Raw genomic sequence first — 16,787 nt, 5'->3', positions numbered from 1 at the left:
ACTTCAGGGCATAATTGCAATACATTTAAACCGTCTGAAATCCCATGTGAAAAAGCACTTTTGAGCGTACAAAACTCCTATGGAGAATAAGCAGTTTTGACAATGAATGCTTATAAAAAGTTATGAAGTTTAGTTGAAAAAAATAAGAGTAGGATTGTGATTTTTCTCCTGACAGACAGCTGCATTATCCTCTGGACTTCGCATTTATTCTACAACTTGGAATTTGTTTTTTATACCTCAGAGCTCATACTAATATTATTTCCAACAACCCCAAAAGGGTTTAATTATCTAATTTGAAGAAATGAAGAGGCAATAGTTCCAATATTGTGTATCATTTGTTCAAGCAGCCTTACTAACAACACACTGACTCGAACTTCCACCTGTTTGACCTCTCTGGGTCTTCATCCACCAAGCGCAAATTGAGCAACACAACTTCTTGCACGGCGGAGAGTGGTTAGCGTGCAGACCTCACAGCTAGGAGACCCGAGTTCAATCCCACCCTCGACCATCTCTGTGTGGAGTTTGCATGTTCTCCCCGTGCATGCGTGGGTTTTCTCCGGGTACTCCGGTTTCCTCACACATTCCAAAAACATGCTAGGTTAATTGGCGACTCCAAATTGTCCATCCGAAGACAGCTGGGATAGGCTCCAGCACCCCCGGTAGAAAATGAATGAATGAATGAAAGTTCTCGGGAGTAACAACAATACATACAGTACACAGAGTCATGATCACAGGAATATGGGCCGTCGAATTATTAAAAATTTTAATCTTAAAATTTTTTATTTTAAACTACATGTCAGCAGACATTGCATCATTATTGTGAAATGCTGAAACAAAACTGAAATGCTTTGAAATGGTATGAAAATCCAAATTTAGGATGAACACAGGAGCCATTCAAAGGCTGAAGCTTGACTGAAATGCTGTGGAAATATGCAAAAATGTAGAATGAAAGTAAAAGTAAATTGGTAGTTTGAGCTCAAATCGGGAATTGAACCAACCACCTCTGGGTGTGGATACAACTTTCTCTAATTTGCCACAATTGAGCAAGCAGTAGCGTAGAGCGCACCCTGACTTGTTTATGATTGGATATGTATACAGTATACGGTGTTACAATTAAACTGCTATTTATGTGTTCAGGCCATTAATAAAGTTCTAACAGAGCATCAGATTTTGGGGATGCTATTGTGGCTCCATCTGCCATCATAACAGGGAGGTGTGGCTTCACATGATACACATGTTAATTAGGCATTATAAATAAACCTCTTACAAACATCTGTACCCATACACAATCACATACACACATAATATAAACATCTGCCCATTCACATACACCGTGCATTACATAAAAATATGCCTGTAGGTGTATATATATATATAAACATGTGTTTGTCCATTCACAAACCCTCATGTTACCATGTGTCCATTAATATTCATACACCATGTAATTTATGTCCGGTCACATACACTCACAATGAACAACTGTCTATCCACATATACATAATGTAAACATACGTCTGTCCATTCACATACACTATAAATATATGTGGATGCACATAAAAATAGTTTCAATCTCTGTCTGTCCATTAACACACAAATAAATATATGTATATCCATTCACAACATATGCCAATTAATACCAATTCACTATTATACGTCTGTCCATTCACATATAAATTATATAGACATCTGTATACTTCATACAGAATGTAAAAATTGGTATTGCCATTAACATGCACACCTAATGAGCAACTGCCATTCTCCATATATATAACGCAAACATGTTCGTCCATTCACATACACACATAAACAAGGCTGTCCATTCACGTACAAAAAATGGTTGAATGGAAATGGAATCTGTGTGTTTATTCATACGCACACAAGCACATACAATTTTGTGTGCACTTTAGACAGGTAGCTGCAGAGCAGCATTGTTAACTGTTAATATAAACATAATACCAGGATTTGTTATCATTTATAAAGCATTATTAATCATAATAAAATACATTCTTTAATAGGAGCTTATTAATGCAAATACACATTTAATATATAATCTTATTATATATATAATATATAATAAGAGGCTTACTAAATGTGATTGCTGCCTATTACAAGCACCTTCAAATAAAGTGTTACCCTGTATGGAACAGCTAAGTCGTATTAACCTAATAATCCTAATTAAATCAATCATCGGCAAACGAAGTCATAAACACACAGGAACTGCTTCCAGCTGAGTTAAAAAATGAATGTCTACTCTGAACAAAAACAACAACAACAACATGTTAGGCAGACTTTTTTTTTTACGGTAAGTTACATTATTAATTCTTGTCTGTGAAGCCAGAATGTTCACAAAGTGGTAGATAAGCTGTCAAATCCCATTAAAGCAGTAGAATCACTGACTGAGTGAACGGGAACTTCATCCGAGGGAATCCAGGTCATGTGATTGCTGACTGATATGTGCGCTGTGACGGTATGACACTCTGGATGGGATTCAGATTTTTGGAAAGAATTTGATATATACATATTTCAGCAAAAATACCATGTTCAGTGAAAAGAGGACAAATTGTCTTCAACGTCCTGGAAAAATGTACCTTTGAATATAACGGTATAATATGAGTCTGCGATGCCAGGTGTGATTTCCCGATGTCCTTAAAATCACCACATCTGCTCGGACTGCAGTTAGTGATTCCTTCCATTTTGCCCCAATGCCTTTCAACAGCTGCCAGAAGGAGAAGTGAGCCGGGTGCGTTCTGTTCTGCAATGCTGGCAGAGCGAGTGAACGCAACAGCAGTGTGTGAGCGGGTGAGAGCCACACATACCCTCGCGCACTTCGCCACGTATCACGGCGGCGAATTGCATTACACTCGATTGAGGCCCCTGTCAGTGGACACATTGGTTTGGCTGCCTCTTCTATAATACATTTCTCTCCGTAGATGGATTGTTGAATTGTGCTGTAAAGCTGTGAGCCAATCTTTCAGCTTGCCTGACACCAAAACTCGATGTGCTTCCCTGAAGTTATTGCTCACTGGAAATGTTTCAGTGGATGAGACATTACAAACTTCAAATAGCAAAGTCAAGTCATTCGTATAGGGCAAATATATTAACTCTTTGTTGGCTCCCACGGTTGTTGGCTGCTGCTTTTGAGGGAATGCGAGGAGAACATTGAAAGACATCACACTGCCAAGTCTACGGTAGTAGGAGGAATGAGCTGGGTTGTTTGAGTACAAATAAAACCTTTACTCATTTGACCTGTGATGGTATCCTATGACATATTAGAGTATGTTTTCTGTGAGAGATGACTGATGTTGGCATAAGGATGAGATATCGGATCATATTGGATAGAGATCAATCGATGTGGGTCTTTCAGGACTGACATTGATTATTAGTAGTTAAGGAAGGCGATAACCAATATTCACAATGTTAAGGCTGGCGTAAAGATATTGAATAATACAAACACTTAATTTGGTTTACCAGCCTAAAGCATGTTTATCTAACTAAACCAATAGAAACTAGTTCCTAGACTCAGAAGCATCTCTTGGAATTTGAATGAAAACTAAAGTAAATACTGAAATGTTTCCGGGCTGCACGGTGGTCTAGTGGTTAGCGTGCAGACCACAGCTAGGAGACCAGGGTTCAATCTGTGTGGAGTTTGCATGTTCTCCCCGTGCATGCGTGGGTTTTCTCCTGGTACTCCGGTTTCCTCCCACATTCCAAAAACATGCTAGGTTAATTGGCGACTCTAAATTGTCCATAGGTATGAATGTGAGTGTGAATGGTTGTTTGTCTATATGTGCCCTGTGATTGGCTGGTGACCAGTCTAGGGTGTACCCCACCTCACGCCCGAAGACCGCTGGGATAGGCTCCAACACCCCCCGCGACCCTCGTGAGGAAAAGCGGTAGGAAATGAATGAATGAATGAAATGTTTCCACATTATATAATGTAACATGCAGTAACAGCAAGCAAGCCAATGTTACGCTAAAAGCTCGTCAGTTCAACTTAGCATACTTTCCTGCAACAAAACAAGACTGAATTGAATTTCTTACTTCTTACTTTTCTTACTTCGCTCTGCTGGCGATAGCAGTGGAAGGAAAGAGAGAGAGGCGTGGCTGTATCTGAGTCAAAATAATCCAGTTTTAAATTGCTTTATTGATATCAGCCCCTCAGATTTCAATAAATGCATATACCGATATACGTCGACTAATATTGGATTGTTTTTTTTCTGCGAGTCTGCAATTATTTCCAACTTTTGTATTCAGATTGCAAATATTGAATTTGTAATGACTGCAAAATGTTACGCCTTTTGCTCTCTCCGCTTAAATTTCAGCCCCGACTACTAATGAGAAACAAGTACCGCTGCATTACCTTTCCAGCGACCACAAAGCAGCTACACATCATGCTAAACAGGAAACAGAAAACCAAAATAGGAGCAGAAAATACAAATGTGAAAACTAAGGAAGCCAAAAATAAAGTAAAAGCAGACATAATAATAAGACATAAAGAATAAGACATAAAGCGCTTGTCTTCCTTCAATGTCACACCTCAGAAAAAATGAATTTTCAAAAGTCGGATTCCTTATTTATAAATTGAGTATTTTTATAGTTATAGCATAGAAAACCTTCTTACAACCTTCTAAATACAGTTTCTAACATTTTAGAGCTCTCAAGACATAAAGTAACAACCCTATAGTCACCTTTACACTCGTAATGCCCAATATAGTACACATAATAACAAAAATAAGCCATTTAAAACATATTACAGGCTGCACAATACAGAGTGGTTAGCGCACAGGCCACACAGCTAGGAGACTCAAGTTCGATTCCACCCTCTCTGCGTGGCATTTGCATGTTCCCCCCGTGCGTGGTACTCCACTTTCCTCCCACATTATATACGTATGTGGGAGGAATGATGGTTGCCATGTGATTGGCTGGCAACCAGTCCAGGGTGTACCCTGCCTCTTGTCCGAAGACAGCTGGGATAGGCTCCAGCACGGCCATGACCCTTGTGAGGATAAGTGGTAGAAAATGAATGAATGAAAACATATTCCAACTATAAATGTGTTTCCTAGGGTACCTGAAAGACAGGCAGACAGGAAATTACGTCAAGGGTTCAGATTTGAGTTTACACTCTGCACTTGTCGCCAGCCAATCACAGGGCACATATAGACAAACAACCATTCACACTCACATTCATACCTATGGACAATTTGGAGTGGCCAATTAACCTAGCATGTTTTTGGAATGTGGGAGGAAACCGGAGTACCCGGAGAAAACCCACGCATGCACGGGGAGAACATGCAAACTCCACACAGAGATGGCTGAGGGTGGAATTGAAACCTGGTTTCCTAGCTGTGAGGTCTGCGTGCTAACCACTACACAACCGTGCCGCCCAAAACTGAAATAATTATTCATTTTTGAAAATCAAATTAATCAAGTTATCCCTATTATTCCCTAACATGGGACTGAAAATTTGTCTTGACCTCTAGTTGTATATATTAGAATATATATGTGTATGCACTGCAAGAAGCAACTTTAAGTAAACAAAGGTAACCAAGGCATAATCCTGTCTGTGTAAATCTGATTTACTGTTTAGTTACTGCAGATTATTATAGTTTTTTTTTCCGCACAAACATGTTCTATGTATAAATTACAACATTCCAAGCATCATGTTTAATTTCAAGGTTGTTGTTGTTTTTGTTTTTTTTTAACAGCATCCATCTGATTACTAAAATCATCTCTTTTCACAGCCTGGAGTGTCAGATTTTCATTATCAGAAAATTGGTGTCAGCTGATTCGCCGGTGCCGTTGCAACATGGCCTTGAAAAGTTTGCCCCAACATAGACGGACTCACATGATTTGTTTATAACAGACAGCTTAATTTGATCTTGGCTTTAAGTGAAGGACTACGTAATCGTCTAATATCAATTGCTTTGCGGAGTTAATGATGTTGTCAATCAGTGCTGACCTCAATTTAAAACAGAGGTGCGGAGGTTAACAAAGCAATGACTTTGATTTCTTTTTCCTTTGCAGCAAAATGCGTCCTTAGTGATCTATATGCGACAATCACTCGCCGCAACAATCATTCAGGGCCACAAAGAGCATCACGTTTGTACGTATTGTGCAAACAAGCACATCTACCTCGGGGTGAAATGCAACACTCACTTTACTGGACAGTTTCATCCAAGTGCTAGAAGTAGCATTAATCAGCCTCCTTAGCGCGTCATCATGAGACAACCAGCAGAAAACCTAAGTTGCGTGTGGGAAGCAACCTTATTACGAAACACCCAAAGTCCCACATTGATTTTACCACATACGTACTTTTTAACTGCAGTCTTTCAGTCCTGAGATCCTTGTAGGTTAGTTTGCTAAACGTATTCCTCCTCCTCCTCAGCCAAGCAGACATCACACCTCCACAAGAAACGTCTGTCATTAGTCTGAATCATCCCGGCGTGGGTTTGTTTTGGGGGAAATCTCACTTCACACACAGCTGTGTGTGCGTGAGATGTGCTTTGGTCTCAGGTATGATTACCGCTGATGACTCTCACTGCAATATTTTTAATCAAAATCTCTGCAGAAATGACAATAAATGTACTTTAGCTGATACGTATATTTATACTGTATATCTCTATTATATATCCCTTACCTTTTATCAGTCCATAAACACCAGATGGCTTGATTAGAAGATGACTTAAAAGTAGGAATAAACAGTAAACAAGCTAAATGTGGCTTTCATAACATTGGACCTGCTGCCACAATGAGCTGTAAGCTATTTTTCATGCAAATGTATTCAAATCTGCATGGAAGGGGAAAAAAAGCACATTGCTGTACAAGAAAAGAAATGTAACTAAACATCTTTTCAAATGAAGGTCTTTTATGGTGAAAAGAAGTATAATAACTATAACAAAGAGTCCAGGCATTAGTTAGGGGCCCTATACTGCACATCTCAAGAGTTTTTCAAGTTATATTGGCTCCCAGTGGGGCACTACAGTACATTTCTTTTCATAAAACATTCCATACATTTTAAGTTGTGTACAGATTGCGCAAACTCCTCCCCGACCATGCCTACTTTGTGGCGACAACCTAGTGGTAACACCTTCTATGAGATGGTACAAATACACCTTTTGTGCCTAATCTTGTGTCCAATGAGTGTTACCTCAAGTTAACCTTCCAAGTCCTGTTCCAATTCCAAGCCACTTCCACAAACTTTTATGTAAACAAGCTAAATCAACTTGAATTTTCCAAGTCATGATGGAAGCCTGCCTTCTGTGCATTTTTGCAGGGATGAAGTACAAGCTGCCGTCTTGGCAAGTCAAAGCAGAATTCTTGCGAATGTTGATCTTTATTTCTTATCCCTAACACTTTAAAACAGCTATGGCTCGCATCGGCTGCCTAAAATCAAACAAACATTTGGCCAATAATATGTACACACAACTGCACCATGTGTTCCACACATACAAATTCCACCCAAGACATTAATGTTTAATATAATACCAGAGGGTGCGTCTGAAGTACCACCATGATGCACCGTGTTTATTGTGGGGGGCTGAAATAGCCAACCTCAGAGATGGGGACAAACTAAAGTATTAGAATTATATTACTTTTAGCTCCCTCTTCATTATAAGAGCCACGATTCACACACACACACACACACACACACACACACACACACAAACTGCTTGAGATGCCTGCAAAACTGTAATGACAAAGTTTCATTTGCATAAGCAGGCTTGGTGCCAGAATGAAACGATTGACTACATGTGACAACTGTCCATGGTCCTGAAACTAGAACCCTAATTTTTAGAGAGTTTTGTGAAACTCACAGCAGTACATGCAACATTCATTCATTCATTCATTCATTTTCTACCGCTTATCCACATGAGGAGCCTATCCCAGCTGTCTTCTGGCAAGACTGGTCTCCAGCCAATCACAGGGCACATATAGACAAACAACCATTCACACTCACATTCATACCTATGGACAATTTGGAGTCGCCAATTAACCTTGCATGTTTTTAGAATGTGGGAGGTAAACGGAGTCCAGAACATGCCAACTCCACACAGAGATGCCCGACGGGGGAATCAAACCCAGGTCTCCTAGCTGTGTGGCCTCCCACCGTGCAGCCTATATGCAACATCGTCATCTGAATTTAGTTGTGAATATGACTATTATGAACACAACAATGAGCTTCTCATGTTTGAGATTTGTGATTAAAACAAAGACCGCTCGTAATGGTATAATAAAGTTTAAGGCCTTTCAACCTGTAAATTGTGCTGACCACTTAATGTAAACATTTGCTTTAAAGTCATCAATATCTGTACAGAATCGGAACAAGACTGAAACACATCTTGAGGTATTAGTATTACATTTTATCAACACCCAAGTGGGAAAAATGCACCTTTTTAAAAAGGGTATACTGTGTACAGTACATATCCAACTTTATTGAAAGCTGTGAATGCATCCTGGCTGAGCTCTGACTGGTGATTGCATGAGCGCGAGGAAGGAAAGGGGAGCCGGTGTTTGCCTGCCTGCATTCACCGAGGACATGACAGAGACGTCTTTTCCCCTTGTGGAAAGTTAACCATGAATATACCCCCCTTCTGCACAGACAAATAACCTTGTCTTTGCTGTCTGGATAGATCTTTTAGATCAGACACTAAATGTTGTGGAAAACCATGCCTCAAATTTGATGAATTCCCCTACATTTTTCTTGTTCTTAGTTTTTGTGATACTTTTCTTGAAGTAAGTGATGGTAAAAAGAAGGAATACAATAAGCCGTACTTGGATGCTTCGTACAATATTCTATGTTGACAGTAACAATACCTCAACATCATTAATAAAGAGAAGAAGAGCTGAATATAACTTCCAATATCAGCTCTGTTTGCGGGGGTGATAGGTTCATGTGAAGAAAATCAATAATTATTCCTCAAAGTGTCTACCTCTCTTCAACAAAATTAACGGTACATGTTGTTGTTATGAGGCTGCACGGTGTTTAAGTGTTTAGCGTGAGGGGCACACAGCTAGGAGACCCGAGTTCGATTCCACCCCCAGGTATCTCTATGTGGAGTTTGCATGCTAGGTTAATTGGCGACTCCAAATTGTCCATAGGTATGAATGTGAGTGTGAATGGTTGTTTGTCTATATGTGCCCTGTGATTGGCTGGCAACCAGGCCAGGGTGTACCGGACAGCTGGGATAGGCTCCAGCACCAAAATTCGGTACTTTAATGGCACAGTTGCCGATGTAAACAGAAGTAACCAGACCCAAACACTAAGTAGGCGCATTGCTATTCATTGCTATTAATGAAGACTTGGCGAGGTGCATTCACAAACACCAGAAACAACATTACAACACGTGTTTTTGCTCAATTAACATTGCACCCTTGCATGTAAGAATAATTTATTTGTAACAGTAGTCTAACGTCAGTACACCAGAATTGTGTAGCATGTGTGTACTTCAAAGTAGTGTAAAATGCCACATTCCCTATTCTCTGTATTTCTGATGTTTGTACTGTGATAATTATGACAAATTTACTTCATATTAGTGAATCATTTAGTGTGAATGGTTGTTTGTCCTATACGTGCCCTGTGATTGGCTGGCGACCAGTCCAGGGTGTACCCCGCCTCTCGCCCAAAGACAGCTGGGATAGGCTCCAACACCCCCCACGACCTTTGTGAGGCTAAGTGTAGCAAATTTTATTTCTGTTAAATTACCCTATTTAAATTCCTATTCTGTACAATTTGCATGTCATAAAATGTTGTTAAAATGAAAAGACACTGTTTTTGGACAACATTTCCAGTTTTTACGCACCGGATTATTGCAAGTATAAATGATTCTTAGTGGAAAGGTTGTTTTTAAATTAGAACAAATGGATTTGAGCAGCACAGTAGAGAGTGTGGTTTGCACATTTGCTTGGTTCCTCTCACATCCCAAAAACATGCATTTTAGTTGAATTAGATACTCTAAATTGTCTACAGGTGTGAATATGAATGAGTGTGTCTGTAAATGTCCTTGTGATTGGCTGGTGATCAGTCCAGGGTGTACCCCCACCTCTTGACCAAAGTCTAGTGGACTCATGAGCCTGAACAGAGTACATAAGTGGTAGAAATCAATTATGGTGGATATTGCATTGTTTCGCCTTCCATATTCACTTGCTTTTCTTTGACTTGTGAGTGTGCCAATAGTTTCATTCATAGGCGGAACCAGAAACGACACCTTCCTCTTCACATCATTCATTATTTTACAGCAGGTTGTGCTCATCTCGTTAATGCTTGCAATTCCATCCTGAGTACAAAAAAAAAATCCTCCTTGCTGAGACAAAGGCATTTTATCTGTAATATTATCTGGGCCACCTTAGCAGGGGTTGATCTGTGGGCGGACATCAACTTGACTGTGCCTGCCACGTGAGTGCAGGAGTGGATGTTCCACAGTGAGACTATAGATCTCCACTGTTCAACGTGCTGATCAGATTGTCAATGTTCAGGCTGAACATACGAAAAAAAAAAAACCTTCTCTATAGCGATGAAAGGTAGCAGGCTGCAATTATACAACACTTTTGAAAGTATAGTTATATAGAAAAAATATCAAGGCCAAGATTGTGAGTTTGGTGCTATTTGGCGTTTACTTTCATGCAATTTGACACTTGCCATTCAGTCCCAGTGAACGCCACCTTTATGTGCTGGTTTTATTGTGACGCAAACAGCCATGCAACACTGATGCAACTCAGTGGGATCAAAAGGTTTAGATAAAACTGAATCATGCAGCAGTATATATGGTGATTGTGTAATTGCGGCACATAAAAACCTGACCATGGTCTATATGTTCCTGCATGCATTTGCAATGTTTAGTGCCAAACGTGACGCTGGCAGAAAAGAAAAATCCCATTACATCTTTAACAGGTCGGGTTGCTCCCCTGAGCTGTAGAGGGCAAGGAATAACAAAGCCGAGGGAAGTCGCGGCTCCTTACCTCTGATGGGCTATTAGTTATTCTAGTGAGCACAAGCCCCATTAGGTCTGTCATTTAATGCTCCCATGCCACAGTCACACATGAAAGCTGCAAGATTGAGAAACTGGCCATTTTACCTCAAGCATCCGTTGTATTTGAGAAATGTTCTGCCAAAGATAATCTGACAAGGAGTTGATTTAGCTGCTTGTGTGCCTCACTTTACGTCATATTCATGGAAACAAAGATTCTGCTGCTGACATCAGCAAAAGATATGGCAGAACTTTCAATGCCCGGTCCTGATTTAGTGCCTATGTGTGTGTAAGTCTGTTTAAGTGACCTATAATTAAAAATATTAATATATACTCACCCACAGCCAATAATATTTGCTTCCGATTCAAATTAGACCCCAAAGTTAGACCCCAAAAGACCACCACAACATTTGATACAAACTAATTGGACTGGTTGGTTGACAAGGTTTTCCAATTAGGGAAATTAAGTGAAATTCTGGTGTTCGGATGTACAGATCAATGTTCTCTCTAAGCTGTGTGCGCAACTGCGTACTGCTCCAATGTTCTCAGGACAGACTGTGCAACGAACAAAATAAAATCCATTTTTAAATGCAACTCTGTGAGTGATCGGAGACAACAAGCGGTAACAATATATAACTATGATAAAAACTTGATAAAGACTGTCCAGCCAATGACAAGATACTTTTAGTGCATACTTGGTTACGCAGACCATGGCTTGTTTTCAAATAATTGCTATCTATTTGAAAATACATCAGAATTGTAGCTGGACTATCTCAGGGTCTTGGGTTTGGACAGATGTGATACTACAGTGTGCACATCTGATAGAACTCACATCAGTCATGTTATGGGATGGAATTCTCAGATTGTGTATGTGTGTGTGTGTGTGTGTGTGTGTGTGTGTGTGGTCAGTCACATGAAAAAAATAGACACAGCATTGATGAAGACCCAACTGCCGACTGCGGTGCATGAGTGTTATTTGTTTTTACTGGCATGCTGCTTTTATTTGGAAGGTATGACGTTACCAGCTGCAGGATGTGTTATATTGAATGTTGACTGACCGGCGACTGTGAGGAGAGGAGAAGAGTTTTTGCTTTTTTCTTCCAAGTACAGTTTTGTAACCTGAATGCCACACACAGCCTTCCTCCCTACAGCCGCTGTGGTTGTAATGCACGGTGTTGTATTCAAGCACAGGGTGGATGGCTACCATATAAACTGACGTAAGTCGGGCAGTCTGTCATATCCATTATTTTACACGGCTCAACTATGACTCCCTACGATAGTGTGTGAAAGTTTTATTGAAGTGATGATTTTTATAATGTAGCATCACTGGGAGTACTTCCCGTTTCCCAGAGTGCTTTGGTTACAGCTCATATATAGTAGTTGGTTAATATTCTGCATTATACATTGGTAGTGTATTGTCTGTTTTTACCCACCTGCCCACCTGTTGCTGTGTGTTTGTGTAATTCTTTTGACACCAGTTGTAAAAATTGTATGTGATATGGTGACGCATCACAGGTGCACTCCACTTGGGTACCATCTAGTGGCTCAAATGTGATGATCTTTGAATGATGACCTTAATGGTAATTAAGTCAAAATTATCTAATATCGGTTGATAATTAATAGCACAATTATCAATGATACTTATCAATGGTGCTTGTGTGTCTCACCTAACGTTACAGTAACATTACTGACACTGAGTGACGTGTAGAATACTACAGCTCATCGCAAGGTCTTTGAATGCATCTTATGAATGCCTTATGTTTGTGTTTTTAATAATTTTGATATTTTTATTGCTTGAAAAATTGATAAAATGTGCTTAAATATGCATAATTTTTGATTCAATCATGAAACAACATGATTATTTTTTTTACTCCACTGTAATCGAGTGAGTCTGTGAACTTGCAAAGGACAACTATACTATGGCAATTATTTTGATGTCACAACAGATATCCATGTCTGTTTTTTTTCCACATATGACAGATATCTGATTTGGATCTGAGAGGATCCAATCCCATGCATATTATTTTCTGCATATCCATGCTGGGCTACAAGTGAGGAAGAAAAATGTAATTGTATTTAATTTCTGTGCAGCTCCATCCACTATAAGGCTTATTGCATCATGGTTTGGATATATATACTATAGAAGAGTTAGAGATGAGACGTTGAAGTGACTAGTCCAGCAAAAAGTTTCAGCCAAGATCCCCGTGACAACTACAGTACATCATCCTAGCACAGTAGTTATAAATCACACTGAACTCAATGATAAAAAGCAGCAGGACAAAAGAAGACAGATGTGTAGTACATGCGGAAAAAGGCTGCACATGCAAAAAAAAAAGTGCCTAATTAAGCATGAGCAAATTGATTGGTGCTTCCCGCCAAGGCTTTCAGTCTCAATCTCTGGATGCCAGACAGTGTTTTAGAGTCACTCACATAAAAAGCCAAGCTTTAGCACACACACGTCAAGTCTCTGACTAAAAACAAAAAAGTTTGTGTGGTCTGCACGAGTCCATTCGTCAGGCAAGTAAGAAAGTATCGTATTAGTATGCAAGGACACATATTGAGTCCTGAAAATGTAAACGAGTCATCATCATTTGGCTGCGGCCCTTATAGTTATTACAGCTGAACTTTTTGGATCCGACTAATGAGCAATATAATATGTACCTGATTGCTATAGGCATTACTGGAAAATGGAAGCTATAATGACAATAAATGTGGTTATATTATATCCATATTTCCCGTGGATGCTGACTGGGCTGGTTTCCATATTGGACACAACAGACAACATACACAGGAGTCACATGACAGGTGTGTTTGCCACCACAGTAGCAAACACACAGGATAGCAGAGGACCACCTGCACAGTGACTTGATCTCATACATTTTTATTATTCCTTTGGGGACATCAGCCATTTGGGGATAAATAAGACGCTGGCTGGCAAGATAGAGATATTACATCAAAAGCCTCTTTTGTGTCAAGAGTGAAATATTACGCTACTTTGTGTATAATTTACTTTATGAGTGGCCCAGGAAGTGGAGCTGCCATTGTGATTTCAACTAATGGGAATTACATTGTTGCAATAAAAGTGCAGGACTTCAAAAGAACTTCAAACATTGCCAAGCAAATCACAGTGCACTGACCTTTACTTCCTTATCCCAAAACAGACAAGGGCAGAGGAGGGGGGGGAATGGTGTTTGTCTCCACAGATTGTTAGAAAATTTACCTCTCATGCCTCGCAGTGGAAAAGGATTTTTGGAGGGCAACGGTCATACCTCGCATTCCCTGGAGCCTGAGATGGTGTATGTGTAAGGTCCTGTCCCATTAACCAGCACATCCATTGTCTCTGAGTGTGTAGGCTTGTAGTCCACGAAATACTCTTGCAGTGGCGAATTAAGGGAGCGCTCGGTCTCCCGTGCCTTTTTCTGCCGCTTTTTAACAGAGGAACGCTGTTGAAGTTGCTTGATGCTGCTGGGATAGCGCTTCCATGACACGTAAATAACAAGTAGGATTATAGCCACAGAGAGCAGGAGCGCCACGCTTCCGGCTATGATCTTATGGAAGGACACGTACTCAGAATCTGGTAAAGGGATAGAAGGGGAGGCCTGGGAAGGGGTAGGAGAAGCTGTCCTGTTCTCTGCAAGCTTCTTATCCACTTCAGGCTGTGTGGGAAGAGGGAGCAGTTCAGTTTGAAAGGCAGACGTGAGCGGTGCCCTTGTTGAGGTAATGGGGCTCGGCGTTACTGTGCAGATGTTATAAGTCTCCACCACATCGCTCACTTTCTCTCCCTGTGCCTCCTTAGGGCCTGTACAGATCATAGTGGTCTCCTTGTTCCCTTTGAAAGCCTTGAGCCAGTCCACTAGCGGACATATGTTAGGATTACAAAACCACAGATTACCCGCCAGACTTATGGTGGTGAGAGAGATCCAAGTCTCCACTGTCTGCTGAGACACATTGTTCAGTTTGTTGGAGTCCAGGTTAAGCGTCTGGAGGTTGGGCAGGCATTGGAATGTACTCGGATCCAAGGTCTGAAGTTCGTTTCCAGACAGGTCCAGTTTTTGCAGGGAAGTCCACATCCACGGCAGACCCTGCATCAGCATTTTAATGCGGTTCCATTGCAAGTACAACGCCCGCAGGTTGGTCAGGCGAGGGAAATGAGCCAAGTTGATCTTGGAAAACTGGTTATGCTCCAAATGCAGCTCAATGAGCTTAAAGAGTCCGGCGAAGGCGTTACGGGTTAGACTCCGTAGCCTGTTGTAACCGATATCTAGGAATTCCAGATTGCGACAGTCAAGAAAAACCCGCATGGGGACAGTTTTTAATGAATTTGACCTCAAGTGTAAACTGAGCAACTTCCTTAAACCCACAAATTGATTCGGCTGGAGTACCTGTAGTTTATTGTAGGAAAGGTCAAGATTGCGCAAGTTGGGAACATCATGGAAAGTGTTGTTTTTAAGCAAAGTGATCTTATTGGAGCTTAGGATGAGTTCTTTGAGCCTGCGTATGCCGTGAAGTGCTTGACCATCCACGGAACCGATGTAATTGTGGTCGAGGTACAGCCAAACCAGTTGACTGAGGCCTGCAAACTGGTGAGCCCTTAGGCTCATCAGACTGTTGTAACGCAGCGAGAGTCCCTGTGTTCCCACGGAAACATTGCTTGGCACGTCACGGAAAGCATTGGATTCACAGTAGATTATTTTGCCATCGCATCTACAGCTCTGAGGGCAGGGACGCTCACGGATGGTGTTTGGAGCCGCCAGCAGCCAGGCAGGCACCGCCGCTATGAATACAAGCCATCTGCAAAGCACAGGATGTCCTGTGCACAACACACACACACAAGTGACTGATTAAGGAGCAGAAAACATATTTTTAAAAAAGTGCAAAGACGCACAAAAGTGAATTGGAATGAATTTTAACTCAATTAATTAATCTACTTGCACACACAAAATAAAATGATATTCATGTAATCTGTCAAATTACTGATGAGAGGAAATCTCCCCACCACCCCCACTCTCCTGCAGGCTGCAGTCATCTTTTAGAAGCTAAGAGGGGGGGCAAAGAAGACACCTGCACCAGGATAAAATAAAGCAAATAAATACATGCAATAAGTATCTTTGCAGGACAGTGCACATACCCATACTTGCGTGGGGTCGGCTCCTCCTCATGTTACAGCTTTCTGTTGCATGCGTCCCAGCTCCACATGTTCGCACAAATAGTGTCCAAATAGTGGAAAGTACCCGGAACGCTTATTTGCGCATATAAATGCGCGCACTTTTGCGCACAAAAAAAGAACACCTGTCAGAGATGGGAGCAGCTCCAAATGATGTGAATCTCCACAGAATGTGGACGCTGCACACTTGTGACGGCCACCTTGCACAGCCCTTGGAGAGATGAAGCCTGAAGCCGCGCCACCGGCAGGAGGAGAAAACGTTTACACATCCAGCGGCCAATTGTTGAATCTGGGTTAATTAAAGAAAAAAGTGATGACTAATTAAGAGAAAGGAAACATAATATAATAGACAGTCATCTAAACTGGACAAGTTTTCAGCGACAAGACGCAGCCTGGCGTGGATCACAGCCGATGACCGTGTCATCAAGAATGAATCAGTTGAGTAGCAACAGGAATTGTGTTGGCGGAGATCCCCACGGAGCAAACTGCTACTCGTTTTTTAGCCCAAAACCGCCCCCTGCTGGACATAGAGGGACACTGCACAGGCAACATTCCACTTAAGCTTGTCTTCTCATTCACTGTCGTCACAGACCATTTTAACCCTTTTGAGTTCAGGAAGGGATTTAGCTTTTTATCTTAATATCTCGACTCTCACTTAT

At 40.9% G+C, this 16,787-nt stretch overlaps 1 protein-coding gene across 3 annotated transcripts in view; it reads right to left on the bottom strand.

Annotated features, from left to right (window-relative positions):
• LOC131128202 (leucine-rich repeat transmembrane neuronal protein 4) overlaps positions 1-16,564 on the bottom strand; it is a 55,665-nt gene extending 39,101 nt beyond the window's left edge. Inside the window, exons 1-2 of one of the 3 annotated variants that reach the window (XR_009129604.2) lie at positions 16,093-16,564; positions 14,102-15,774 (exon numbers count right to left, since the gene is read on the bottom strand). Coding sequence is in view for 2 of the 3 variants with exons in the window: in XM_058070830.2 (XP_057926813.2) it covers positions 14,228-15,774; positions 16,093-16,123 (1,578 nt within the window). In the remaining variant the exon portion in view is untranslated. The remainder of the gene's footprint in view (positions 1-14,101; positions 15,775-16,092) is intronic. The other 2 variants (XM_058070827.2, XM_058070830.2) reach the window with 2 other exon arrangements.
• Positions 16,565-16,787: the final 223 nt, after the last annotated feature.

This window comes from Doryrhamphus excisus, linkage group LG3 (assembly GCF_037039965.1).
Source record: "Doryrhamphus excisus strain RoL-2023G ecotype Guam linkage group LG3, RoL_Dexc_Guam_v1.1, whole genome shotgun sequence".
NCBI lineage: Eukaryota > Metazoa > Chordata > Actinopteri > Syngnathiformes > Syngnathidae > Doryrhamphus > Doryrhamphus excisus.
Note: the sequence above shows the minus strand (reverse complement) of the source record. Positions and strands in the feature narration are given on the sequence as shown.